At 37.2% G+C, this 12,976-nt stretch overlaps 1 protein-coding gene across 1 annotated transcript in view; it reads right to left on the reverse strand.

Moving 5' to 3' along the window:
* Positions 1-4,193: 4,193 nt before the first annotated feature.
* Positions 4,194-12,976, reverse strand: part of COPB1 (coatomer protein complex, subunit beta 1) — a 50,895-nt gene continuing 42,112 nt past the window's right edge. The window contains exons 18-21 of the mRNA XM_006865779.1: positions 8,346-8,491; positions 7,526-7,615; positions 5,620-5,775; positions 4,194-4,587 (exon numbers count right to left, since the gene is read on the reverse strand). Coding sequence (XP_006865841.1) covers positions 4,528-4,587; positions 5,620-5,775; positions 7,526-7,615; positions 8,346-8,491 — 452 coding nt within the window. The 3' untranslated portion in view covers positions 4,194-4,527. The remainder of the gene's footprint in view (positions 4,588-5,619; positions 5,776-7,525; positions 7,616-8,345; positions 8,492-12,976) is intronic.

A 12,976-nucleotide genomic window follows, 5' to 3' on the forward strand; every position in this document is an offset into this window, starting at 1 on the left:
AAAAAAAAAAAAAAGCCAGTATATTCACCACATCACCTATCTATCACATGAGGAATATGGGTTGTGACAGTTACATTAAAGCATGGTAACTGCAGTTGTCAAGTAAAAGAGCCAAGAGTTTATTTCAGCAGTTGGCACAACAAATACTGTTGTTATAAATTGAGGGCCAATGATACCCCAATTAAAGAATTCTACAGAAATGAGTCTTCTTTCAAGTAAATCTCTGGTGCTAAGAACAAAAACAACAGAAGAATATAAGTAGAGAATAAAATTAGGGCCTAAATCCTGAACAAGGTTACGAAGAACGTAAGGAGAAAAGATTTCAGTCTTCTCTATAGTGTATGGAAGATGAGTTAATGCGGGAAGAAATGAACACTATTAATGAGTATCTACTATGTGTCAGGAGTCCTGGTATAGTAGCGCTATGGGTTAATGCGCCAGGCTGTAAAGCCGTTTAAACTGCAAGGTAGGCAGTTTAAGATCACCAGCTGCTCCTCAGAAACCCTATACAGGGTCGCTATGGGTCAGAACCGACTCAACAGCACTTAACAACTATGTGTCAAATATTCACAATAAATATATTAAATCATTCCCCACCTGTATCAACCCTGTAAGCAGACATTATAAGCAGTATGCAAATGAGGACACTGAAGCACAAAGAGATTAAACACTGGTAGCGATGTGTGATTACTTCAGGGTTTCTGTGTTAGGTATTCTGGCTATATATATCCAGGTTCATCTCTTACTAGCTATTACACACTAAAAGCAATTTAACATCTCTAAGATTGTAACATTAGTTGCCAACAATAATGTTGTCTGTGTCATACAGTCATTGTGAGGATATGAGATGTGTCATGAAGAAAGGACTGACTCTACTGGCATTAGCAAGCACTCATTTAAGAAATGAGTTACTACCATTGGCTAAGACCACACAGCAAATAAGCGGCAAGGGACAGGATTTCACACATTCCTGAATTGTACTTCTGTACTCTTTCTCCTTAGATTTTTGAGATCCTGGAGGTGGAGTTCCGAGAAAGGGATGGAAAACGCTGAAGATGTACTAAGAATCTGGGAGAAGTTAGTAACAAAGAGAGTTGATAAACCTGACCAACTTTTGAAGACAGCATTCAGAACTGTTAAAAGACAAAACTATAAACTGCATCTTGATTTAAGGGAAAGGTGATAAATTACTATGGGTAATACATTTATCAATGTAGAGGGCCAAGTCACCAGTAAAACTACTTATTTTACCCAATACATAACATGTTGTTGTTGTTGTTGTTAAGTGCCATCGAGTCAGGTCCGTCCCATAGCGACCCTGTACAGGGTTTCCGAGGGTGTAAATCTTTACGGGAGTAGAAAGCCTCATCTTTCTCCCGCGGAGCGGCTGGTAGTTTCGAACCGCTGACCTTAAGGTTCGCAGCCCGATTCGTAACCACTAATTTCATATTTGATGAGTTTCTAACATTATCCTGAGGTTGTCTCCTAGATTTCTACATCATGTAGAAAAGTTTCTGATAGCTAGCCAAGTATCACCATCAACCTGCATCTTAAGACTCACCTTGCTTTTCCTTCTTATAAAAGCAATTTTTAACTCTAATCTCTTCTAATCCCAAAGATGAAAATAACTGCAGAGCTCCCTCTAGTGTCTTGACAGTAAGATATATCCACTTGAACCCAGTTGCTGTTGAGTTGCTTTCAGCTCATACAGTGACCGCATGAGTCAGAGTAGAACTGTGCCCACGCTGCTAAGCGCCATGAGTCAGTTCCTATTCATAGCAGCCTTGTATAGGGTTTACAAAGAGCGACTGGTGGGTTTGAACCACTGAATTTACGATTAGCAGTCCAGTGCTTATCCTACAGTGCTACACCAGAATTCTAAAGTTTGTAAGACTAAACACGGAAGGGTGGCCAGGAAGTATGTATGCACATGTGGGTATGTTTTGCTAGCATTAAAAAATGTTTTGATTTGCATACAGTAAAATTCATAGCTTGTGGTCATAGGGTTTGCAATGGTTGAATTTTAGGTAGTAGATTACCAGGCTTTTCTTCTAACATGCCTGTGTGTGGGCTCGAACTTCCAGCTTTCAGATAGTAAATGAGCACTTTAACCATTTACACCACCCAGGGATTTTAGTGAAACGTAAGGTAATTTAATTTTCTCTTAAGATTTACAAGTTTATTCATTGTATCTATTTACATACTAAACCCTCACTTAGGAGTATCAGATAATGTGTTCATTGTCTTACCAGACTTGATGGTCTTTCTTGTATGGTTTCTCCTAATGTGAGCAGCCACCACATTAGAATATATTGTTATTTGTTGCCATTGTTAAGTGCTGCTGAGGTGGTTCCGACTCATAGAGAGCCTGCACAGGGTTTCCAAGGACTGGTTGGTGGGATTGAACCACTGACCTTGTGGTTAGCAGTCCAGTGCTTATCCTACCAAATTAAAAGGGTACAAGTGTGATTAGCTTCTCTAAGCAAATTGTTGCTATCCAATTCCTTATACATTTATTTTGTATGCAAAGCTAATGAAATGTTAATGAAGTAAATGGCTTCATGTATAGAAACATGAAACCAATACATTAACATTTTCTCCTGCGTTTTCTTAATTAATTTAAGAAAAGGCAATGTGAGCCAATCTGATCCCAACAAAATTAGTCTGGCAATTTTTTAAGATTATCAATGGAAGCAATGGCAAAATTTCTCGAGATTTTTAAATGGAAAGTGGCTGATTGTGAAGTCAAGACTGACTGAAATGCTATTAAGTTATTTTCTTGGTTTGAACTGCAAGGTGGGCTGTTCAAGCTCACCAGCTGCTCCTCGGAAACCCCATAAAGGGTCGCTATGGGCCGAAATCAACTCGACGGCATTTAACAACAACAAATATATTGCCAATAAATATTCCATACAAAAAAAGAATTCCTTGGATCAGGTAAAATTGGGAAATACTGTTAAACAAATGAATCTGTTTTTTTTTTTTTTTTTCCCTTAAGGATCACTTAGAGAACTTTTAATATGTTAATGATACCATGAATTCCCAGTACAGGATACTATGCAACTTTAAACAGCCTTGACTACAGGATCCTTCTTCTCCCAGAACATGTTCCGACATCTAAGGAAGCAAATGTTCAGTGGGACAGAGTTTGGAAAATGGTGATCTAATCCAAACAAAGTTACATCAGTTCCCCTGTTCCCATCACAAATCTCCAGTCCTTGACTCAATATATCAAGCTGACCCCTTTCTTGCACTCCTAGTATCTTGCCCATTTGGGCTTTGTTTTGAGATTTCAGTGCTCTGAAATCTCAAATGCCTTGTATTCTTTGCTTCTTTCTGATTAGAAAAGCAAGTGGCTTCAAAGTTTATGACATCATACAAGCTATCATTCTCCTCACACTCCAAACAAATCATTCCGTTCTCACTCTCAGGCTGAAATCGGAGATGCTGCTTTCACTCTTTCACAAACCTTATCTGTGGACTCCTCCTGAATGCTGAATGTTGGAGACAAAGTGTAATACTTTAATGTTCAGCTTAGAGACCAGACTCCTTCAATCATCCCAAGAAAGGCAAGGGTCAAAAGCACAGTACAGTGAGTGAGACTCTGGGAAACTCAGTTCAGAAATGTGTTTGGAATCAAACTGGCAGGTGGTGGTGCCCCGCCCTACTGTTCAGTGAAGAAAAGGAGAGAAGGAAGGAAGGTGTGGAAGACAGGTTATTCTGAATCCTCTGGAGTTGAACCCTCCTAGTACAACTTTAGTAATTGGCTATAACCAATTTAATTACAAATAAAAATAATGGAATATTCAAAGCTAAATGTGAATAATTTAAAAATTTATTTTGGATTATCTTTGCTACTACTTTTTATTATATCCAGGATAATGAAGAACAATGTGTCTATTTTTCTCAGGGCTCACAATACTGCCTTAAATTTAAGATGGATCTATTTTGCACGTTATTTTGATACTTTTGCCCTGGAGCTAAATTCCAGAGAAAACCTATTTAGAATTTGATAAGGTATTTTGATATTAATGTTGGGGTATTAAATAAGTAAAAATCACTAAAGTTAAATCAAGACTGTCTCATATTAAATCACTGAGTCTAAATTAATAAAATTGCATAGTCACAACTTAAAGAATAATTTAATTCTGTAATAGAAACTTATAACCCAGTTAAAGAAATCACTGCTACAAAAGTAAAATTATGTAATTATACATTTATTTATAAAATAACAAAAAAATTAGGAATAGAATTTTTTTTACTGTACTATGAAAATGATCTTGGTACATGTGAGAAACATTGTAACTTTGAGGCCAGCATCCAGAACTGTTAAGACAAAAGACATATTGTAATTTTAAAATCAATCTTGATTTAAAGGGAAAGACTATAAATTATTGGCTGGAGTGAATTCAGCATGAACTCAGATTCTATATAACATAAAGCATGTAAGAGTATAAAAGATGTTGAAATCCAGCAAGTCCAAGCCTAAATTTTAACTGGAAAGTGGCAGGGACTTTTCATTTATTCTTAAATACTAGTTTTCTTCTGAGACAAGTTGATTTTATCTCCAAGACTTAAGGCCATTCCCTGTAAAGAAGAATGAAGATATTAATAACTCTTGAAACTATGTAAAACCAATAGTTTATTTCAACTTAACAAGCCCCCATTCAATGACATCACATTAACCACAAAACCAAGGCTCTAGAAAACAAATTCATTATAGGTTAAGTACTTTTGTACTCTATTTAGGATAGTCACTAGATCTATATCCTGGAATGAAATAAAACCCAAACTCTGGGGAATCCATCTCATAAATGCCCCATGGGAATCAACCTGTTCAAACTGATAAACCCAAAAGATAAGTTATTTAAATGACAAACAAAACAAAACAAAACAAAAACTCTATTTCTATTCATACACTATTATACACACACTTGAAGTCCCCTCATATTCTGGGGAACCCATTTCAGAAATTCCCCATGGGAATCAATCTATGTTTAAGCAAATAAACCCAAAAGATAAATCATTTTAAATGGGGAAAAAAAAAAATCTCCATTTTCTATGCAAATATTATACACACATTTATATACACACTACTATTATACATGGTGGTGGTTATGTGCCGTGGAGTCCGTTCCAACTCATAGCAACCCTGTACAGGGTTTCTAAGACTGTAAATTTTTACAGAAGCAGAAAGCCTCATCTTTCTCCCATGAAACAGCTGGTAGTTTCGAACTGCTAACCTTGAGGTTTGCAGCCCGATTTGTAACCACTATGCCTATTATACATATACACATGCATATTCACACTTGAAGTCCCTCATATATATATTTATGTGGGTATGTGTATAAGTGTATACATACACATACAAGGGGACTTAAAAAATTTATGGAAGTATTTCATTACCTTTTAATTCCATTTGTCCACGAATTTTTTGAAGCCCCCTTGTGTGTGTGTATATATATAAATACTTTTAGATACTGTTATGTGTATATATCATCTATCTATATATATATCTAATGCACAAAATGCTAATATGACAGAGGTAGAAAAAGGAAGTGATGAACTTTTCCTCCCTGTGTTCAGATCAGAGATGGTACCTAAGAAAAACATTGCTACCTGACTCTTTGCACGAATTCTTATATGGCCAGTAACAGGAGCCTCTGGTCCCTGGTGAATCGGTTTCTCAATGCTGACATTTGCAAGTGCATCTTCTCCAAATATGGAACGAGCATAGAGGTTGGCTGCCATAAAACCACAGTAACCAGAGAGAGCCTAGGAGAAATTTGTAATACATTTATACTATACTAGAGAATTTACACATAGTGTAAATTGGCAAGACCAAACAGCACAGGTAAATGATTACTTAAAATTTACTATTATTGTGGTGGTGGCTAAATTGATATATTCTCCATGTGTTTACCTTCTGCACCAGACCTTAATTTCATATAGAAAGAGACTACTTTTATTTTATTCATGGCTATCTATTCAAGATTTCACAAAGAGTATTTGGCACAGGTGATAGAGGTGGAGTCAGTTCCAACTCACAGCTATCCTGCATAGAGTTTCCAAGGCTGTAAATCTTTATGGAAGCAGAAAACCTCAACTTTCTCCCTCAGAATCACTGGTAGTTTCGAACTACTGACCGGAGATCAGCAGTCTGACTCATAATCACTACACTACCAGGGCTCCTTTATATAAGCAGTACAGTTAAGTTAAAAAAAATTACAACTAGGATTCCAGTTTATATAAGGCATAGGGATGTGTTTCAAACGAAACATGTTTAAACATGTGTCTGTAATTAGTGGACAGCTGTAGACAAGTTCTCTGAATAATTCACTTGTCTCATCAGGGAACCTTTAAAACTAGATCTAATCAAAATGGGGCTTCCAAGAGGATCTGTTGACCAAGGTGGAGACGTCTGCTCAGTAGGTTAACGGTGACTGTTTTTTATGGATTCCAAAGGAGTAATCTTGGTAGATTTCCTTGAAGGACACAGGACAATCAAAGGGACTTTTTATGAGGAAGTTTTAAGAAAATGAAAATGATAAGAAAACAACAATAACAAAAAAAAACAGGAAAGCTACACTAAGGAATTTTTTTCCATCACAACAATGCACCTGCTCATTCAAGGGCAGCAAGGGCTGTCCTATGAGAATTTCTTTGGGAAACCTAAACTTATCCACCCTACAGCCCTGATTTAGCCTCCCCAGACTTCTTTTTGTTCCCCAAATCCAAAGAACATTTAAAACCAATAATTTGAGTCCCTCTAGGATGCCAAAACTGCAATTTTCATGTGGTATAAATCATAGAACACAGAATTCTTCAGAAAAGGGTTAGAGATGGAAACGAAGTATATAGATGGAAAGTGTGTCAAGAAACAGTAGCTTCACACTGTGATAATTTGTTTAACAAAGGTTTCTAAGATTTTGTAGCAATATTTTTTTTACTTATCCTTCATAATAAGGTCTAAGCACCTGTTGAATAATATATGAATTAAAAACCTAACTTGAGGAGTCATTTAGTGATAAAATTAGTATTATAACACTATCAGAAAATTTACAAATTGAAGAAAACCTTAGAGCCTCACTTTAAGTTTTCCATCTTTTAAGTCTTTTTTGTACATACACATAACACAACACAAAATCAAATTATACCAACAATCCTGTATTTGAGAAGACACATACTGACTTATATGTAGTCAGAGGCAACACAAGAGGTCACAGACACTTTTCTAATCCAGTATCACAAATAAACTATTAGAATAAGCCTCTAGCTGAAAGGGAAAGAAGGAAAAAAAAAAAGGTTGACTATTCAATTGGTTATTATATTAGAAATAAACTGGCTGATATTCATTCAGTAGGGAGACATAATAAGATTTACATATTCTATGAAATAACTTATTTTAGCTAACAATGTTTTTCCTATGTTGAATAACAGCAAATATAATAGCAAAAAATAAAAATTATGAAAATCCACCATTGTATTCTGTATCAGATTTAAGATGTTTCCAACCAAATCTTACCTTCTCGGGAGTGAGGCATTTCATATTGGTTGACTTTAATATATGCTGTAAGTATTCATTTAAATCAATTATATTTGTGTTAACCGTCACCTGTAGGGAGGGAGGAAAAAAGTCAGGGCAATTTAATTCTTAAATGACAAAGTTGTGAATTTCTTATCTTGGGATTCAGGAAACAATCACTCTAGTATTTCCTACTAGAACCTCCCTTCAATTATTTGGTGGGAAGGGTAGGCAACAAAAAAGTTAATGACAACTTCAACTAAATCCAACATGCAGGATGGCATCAGTATTTTCAGATGTAGATAACTTCACAGAAGAGCAACATGTTGTTCTTTATTAATGTTATGTCTAACAAAAAGATCAAGGCTGAATGAACAACTGCTGAGATTTCCTCAGCAGGCCACTGACTTTGCAAAGCCTCCTTCTGACACTACATTCAATATTATTCATACTTACAAGGGACAGGACAACTATACGATGTTGATCACTGATACTAATTATAGAAGTGCTACTGTCTCCAATGAGCAGTGCTGAACAGTGGATTTACAAGCTGGACATCTAACCACAAGGCCAGCAGCTCCAATCCACTAGCTGCTCTAGGACACAGAGACTTGCTGTTCCCATAAAGATTTACAGCCTCAGAAACCCTACATAGGAATCAACTCAATGGCAGTGGGGTTTAAGGCTAATTTACAAGAACAGAAATTGAAAGACTTTTTCCTTTTCACGTCTCCCACTTTTAATGGGATTTATTTTATCTCCATTTATCACTAGGTAAAAGCAAGAAGGGAAAGTACAAGAAAATCTCTCAGGGACTAACTTTGTTTTCCCATTCAAACTCGGCCCACATTTGACGGAATTCAGCATCAGTGCAAGTTGCCGGCTGGATATAATCCATGATGTCAATGTGGATATCACTGAGGACCACACAATTTCTGTCGCTTGCTGCACCAGAGACATCATAAACTGCAATATATACATAAAAAAATCGCCAATCACCATGGGCAAATTTTAATTTAAAAAGTTTAAGTATTTCCAAATGACAATATTAGAAAATAGTCACATAATGATTATGTGCTGGATTTTATGTGCTTTATATTACGTATTTAATACTGCTATCAATCTTACGTGATAGTAGAATTTTACAACTTCCAGATATAAGGCAAGAAGTTAACTAAGTTCTTCAGGTTAAACAATGGATAAATAGTGGAACCAGGAATCAAGGTCAGACACATTTTGTTTTTAAAACTCTGTAAGTACTTACGAAGTAGTTGCTATGTGCTAGGAACTAGGGGGAAAACACAAACATTACAATAGGTATTTACTATTTCTGAATGAACGTTGTTGAGTCATAGCACTTAATCACAAGATTATTTGCTTATATAACTCTGTCTACCACAGCAGAAAATAAACAACAAAAAAACATGTTGGTGTCAAGTAAATTCCAACTCAGGGAGACACCAGGTGCTTCAGATAGAGCCGCACTCTGAGTGTTTTCATAGCTGTGACCTCTGGAAGCACTATCACCAGGCTTTTCTTCTGGGACTCCTGTTGCTAGATATTAATGAGTCAGTTCCAATTCACAGCAATCCTATGCATAACACAATGGAACATGCCTAGTTCTGCGCCATCCTCACCAACTGATGTATCTGAGCTCACTGTTGCTTCCACTGTACCAATCCTACTCTTGGGGGTATTCCCCTTTTTTTGTACACCCTTTACTTTACCGAGCATGAAGTCCTTCCCCAGGGACTTATTCCTTCTAATAACATGCCTGGAATACGAGAGATGGAAGTCTTGCTATTCTGGCTTCTAGGGAGCATTCTGGCTGTACTACTTCTAACATAATTCTGTTTTTCTGGCAGTCCATGGAATTTTTAATATTTTTCTTCAACACCATAATTCAAACGCATCAATTTTTCTACCAGCTTCCTTATGCATTGCTCATCTTTCACAGGCATATGGTGGTGGTAGTTATGTGCACTGCTCATCTTTCACAGGCATATGGTGGTGGTAGTTATGTGCTGTGGAGTCGGTTCCGATTCATAGAGACCCTGTACAGGGTTTCCGAGGCTGTAAATCTTTATGAGAGTAGAAAGCCTATTTCTCCTGCAGAACAGCTAACAGTTTCGAACTGCTGACTTTGCAGTTCGCAGCCCAATTCATAACCACTATGTTACCAGAGCTCCTTTTCGCAGGCATATGGGGCTATTGCAAATACCATGGCTTGGGTCAAGTGCATCTTAGTCCTCCTCAAAGTGCTATCTTAGCTCTTAAACACTTTTAAAAGGTCTTTTATAGCAGATTTGTCCAATAATGCAATATGTTGTTTGATTTCTTGACTGCTGTTTCCATAGGCACTGATTGTGGAGTCAACCAAAATGAAGTCTTCTACAATGTCAATCTTTTCTTAGTTTATCATGATGTTATTACTGGTCCAGGTGTGAGGAGTTTTTGTTTTCTTTACACTGAGGTGCAATCCATACTGAAGGCTCCTGTCTTTTATCATCAGCAGCAAGTATTTCAAGTCCTCTTGTTAGCCATAGTTTGTTACGATTCATACAGTTAAATGCCTTTGCATAGTCTATATAGCACAAATAAATGTCTTTCTAGTATTCTATTTTCAACCAAGATCTATCTGATATCAGTAACGATACCCCAGTTCATTCTCTTCTGAATCTGCCTTGAATTTCTGGTAGCTCCTTATTCATGTATTATTGGCAACCAATTTTTAGATTAGCTTGAGCAAAATTTTAATTGAATGTGATATTAATGATGTTGTTTGATGATTCCCTCAATCTGATTGGTCAACTTTCTTTGAAATGGGCACAAATATTGATTTCTTTTATTGGTTGGTCAGGTAGCTGTCTTCTAAATTTTGGGGCATATATGAGTGAGCGACTCCAGTGCTTCGTTAGTTTGTTGAAACATCTCAATTTTCATCCCATTAATTCCTGAAGCCTGGTTTTTCATCAGTGCCTTCAGTACAGCTAGGATTTCTTCTTTCAGTGTCACTGGTACTTATAATGGAAACAACATCACTAGTAAGGTATGCTCACCGTGGATTGGTCAATCATTCAAGATCAAAAGAGCATTATTTACCAAAGGACAAAGTTCCAAAGGGAGAGGAAAGAGGGGGGGAAATGGAAATAAGAGCCACAGGGAAGTGGGATAACTGGTTACATGGAGGAGGCTGCAATCATTGAGATAAAACAAGTCTATGATTTGGTGAATGTAAAACTGATAATCTGCTCTGTAAACCTTCACTCAATTCACAATAAAAAGTTTTTAAAAAAACAGGTTCTTAATCATATACTAAGGAGCTCCGGTAGCATAGTGGTTACAAATCAGGCTGCTAACCTCATGGTCAGCAGTTCGAAACTACCAGGTGTTCTGTGGGAGAAAGATGAGGCTTTCTGCTCCCATAAAGATTTACAGCCTTGGAAACCCTGTACAGGGTCGCTTTGAATCGGAACCGACTCCAATGCACAGAACAACAACAACCACGTACTTACCTTTTGAAGTGGCTAAACATCGACCAATTCTTTTTGGTGCAGTGAGTCTATGTATTCTTTCCATCTTTCTTTGATGCTTCCTGCCTCATTCAGTATTCTGCTAACAGAACTCTTTAATATTCTAACCTAGCTGAGCATATCATTCCCCCTTAGGTTTTCGAACTCCAGGTCTTCGCACATTTCATTATAATACTTGACTCTGTCTTCACGAGATGCACTTGGGCATTTTTTGTCTCTTTTACTTTATTATTTCTTCCAGTGCCTTTAGCGTCTCTAAATTCAAGAGCAAGCTTCAGAGTCTCTTCTGACATCAATTTTGTTCTTTTCTTTCTTTCCTGTCTTTTAAATGACCTTTTGCTTTCATCATGTATGATATTCTTTTGGTCATCCCACAATTCTTCTGATCTTCTGTCATTAGGGTTTAATGCATCAAATCTGTTCTTGAGATCATCTCTAAATTCAGGTCGGATATGTTGTTGTTCTCAGATAGGGTATGTTGTTAAGTGCCGTTGAGTTGGCTCCAACCCACAGTGACCCTGTATAGGGTTTCCAAGGAACAGTTGGTGAGCTTGAACCACTGACCTTGCAGTTCAAACGGCTTTGCAGTCTGGTGCATTAACCCACAACGTCACACCAGGACTCCAGATGGGATATATACTGAAGGCCATATTTTGGGTCTCATGAATTTTCTACAGCTTGCATATGAGCAATTTATGATCTGTTCCAGTTGGTACCTGGCCTTGCTTTGCTATCGATATCAAGCTTCTCCATCATCTCTTGCCACCAATGTAGTCAATCTGATTGCTGTGCATTCCATCTGGAGAGGTTCACGTGTAGTTGTCCTTCATGCTGTTGAAGAAAGGTTATTTTTGCACTGTGTAAGTCATTAACTGCAAAATCCTGTCACTGGTTCTATCACCAAGGATATATTTTCCAACTACTAATCCTTCATTTCCAATTTTCACATTTCAATCACCAGTAATTATCAATCCAATTGCATGTTTGATCAATTTCAGAATGAAGAAGTTGGTAGAATTCTTCAATTTCTTCATCATTGGCTTTGATAGTATGTAAATTGAAGTTAACAGTGGTATTAACTGGTTTTCCTTGTAGGTTTATGTATATTATCCTATCACAGACAGCACTGTACTGCAAGATAGATCTTGAGATGTTCTTTCTGACAATGAATGTAATGCCATTCATTTTCAATTTGTTGTTCTCTCAGTATAGTAAACCATGTTTGTCCAATTCAAAATAGCCAATACCAGTCCATTTCAGTCCACTAATGTCTAGGATAAACATCTTTGTGCATTCCACTTCATTTTTAATGGTTTCCAGTTCTCCTAGAGTCATACTTTGTACATTCCACACGCCAATTTTAATGGATGTTTGCAGTTATTTCTTCTTATTTTGAGTTGTGCCCCATCCACAAATGAAGGTCTCGATAGCTTTGCTCCATCCATACCACTAAGGTCAACTCTTCTTTCAGATGGCAGCTCTTCCCTAGATGTATTTTGAGTGTCTTCTAACCTGAGGGGCTCATCTTCCAGCACTGTATCAGACAATGTCCCGTCGCTGTTCATCCTAACCCTTCAGAAGCGCTATGCTTCTCCCTCTGACTAGTCTTTTTAGTCTATAAGCTCTGCTTACACCTGTTCAAGGTGGACCCTGCTGGTTTTTAAAATACCAGTGACATACCTTCCAGCATCACAGCAGCACACAAGCCACCACAGTACGGCAAACTGAAAGGCGAATGGTGGGAGACTCCTCTGGGTAGGTTGAAAGGGCCAAACTTTCAGTTAGTAGCCTAGGACTTAACTTTTTGCATCACCCAGAGATTCCACAGTAGAAACACCCTTTGTAATATGAGTGAGGCCTACCTTTCATCTTTCAAGTCTCTTCTACTTCTAACTACTGAGGTTATCAAGAAAAAGCT

This window comes from Chrysochloris asiatica, unplaced genomic scaffold (genome assembly GCF_000296735.1).
Source record: "Chrysochloris asiatica unplaced genomic scaffold, ChrAsi1.0 scaffold00083, whole genome shotgun sequence".
Lineage (NCBI taxonomy): Eukaryota > Metazoa > Chordata > Mammalia > Afrosoricida > Chrysochloridae > Chrysochloris > Chrysochloris asiatica.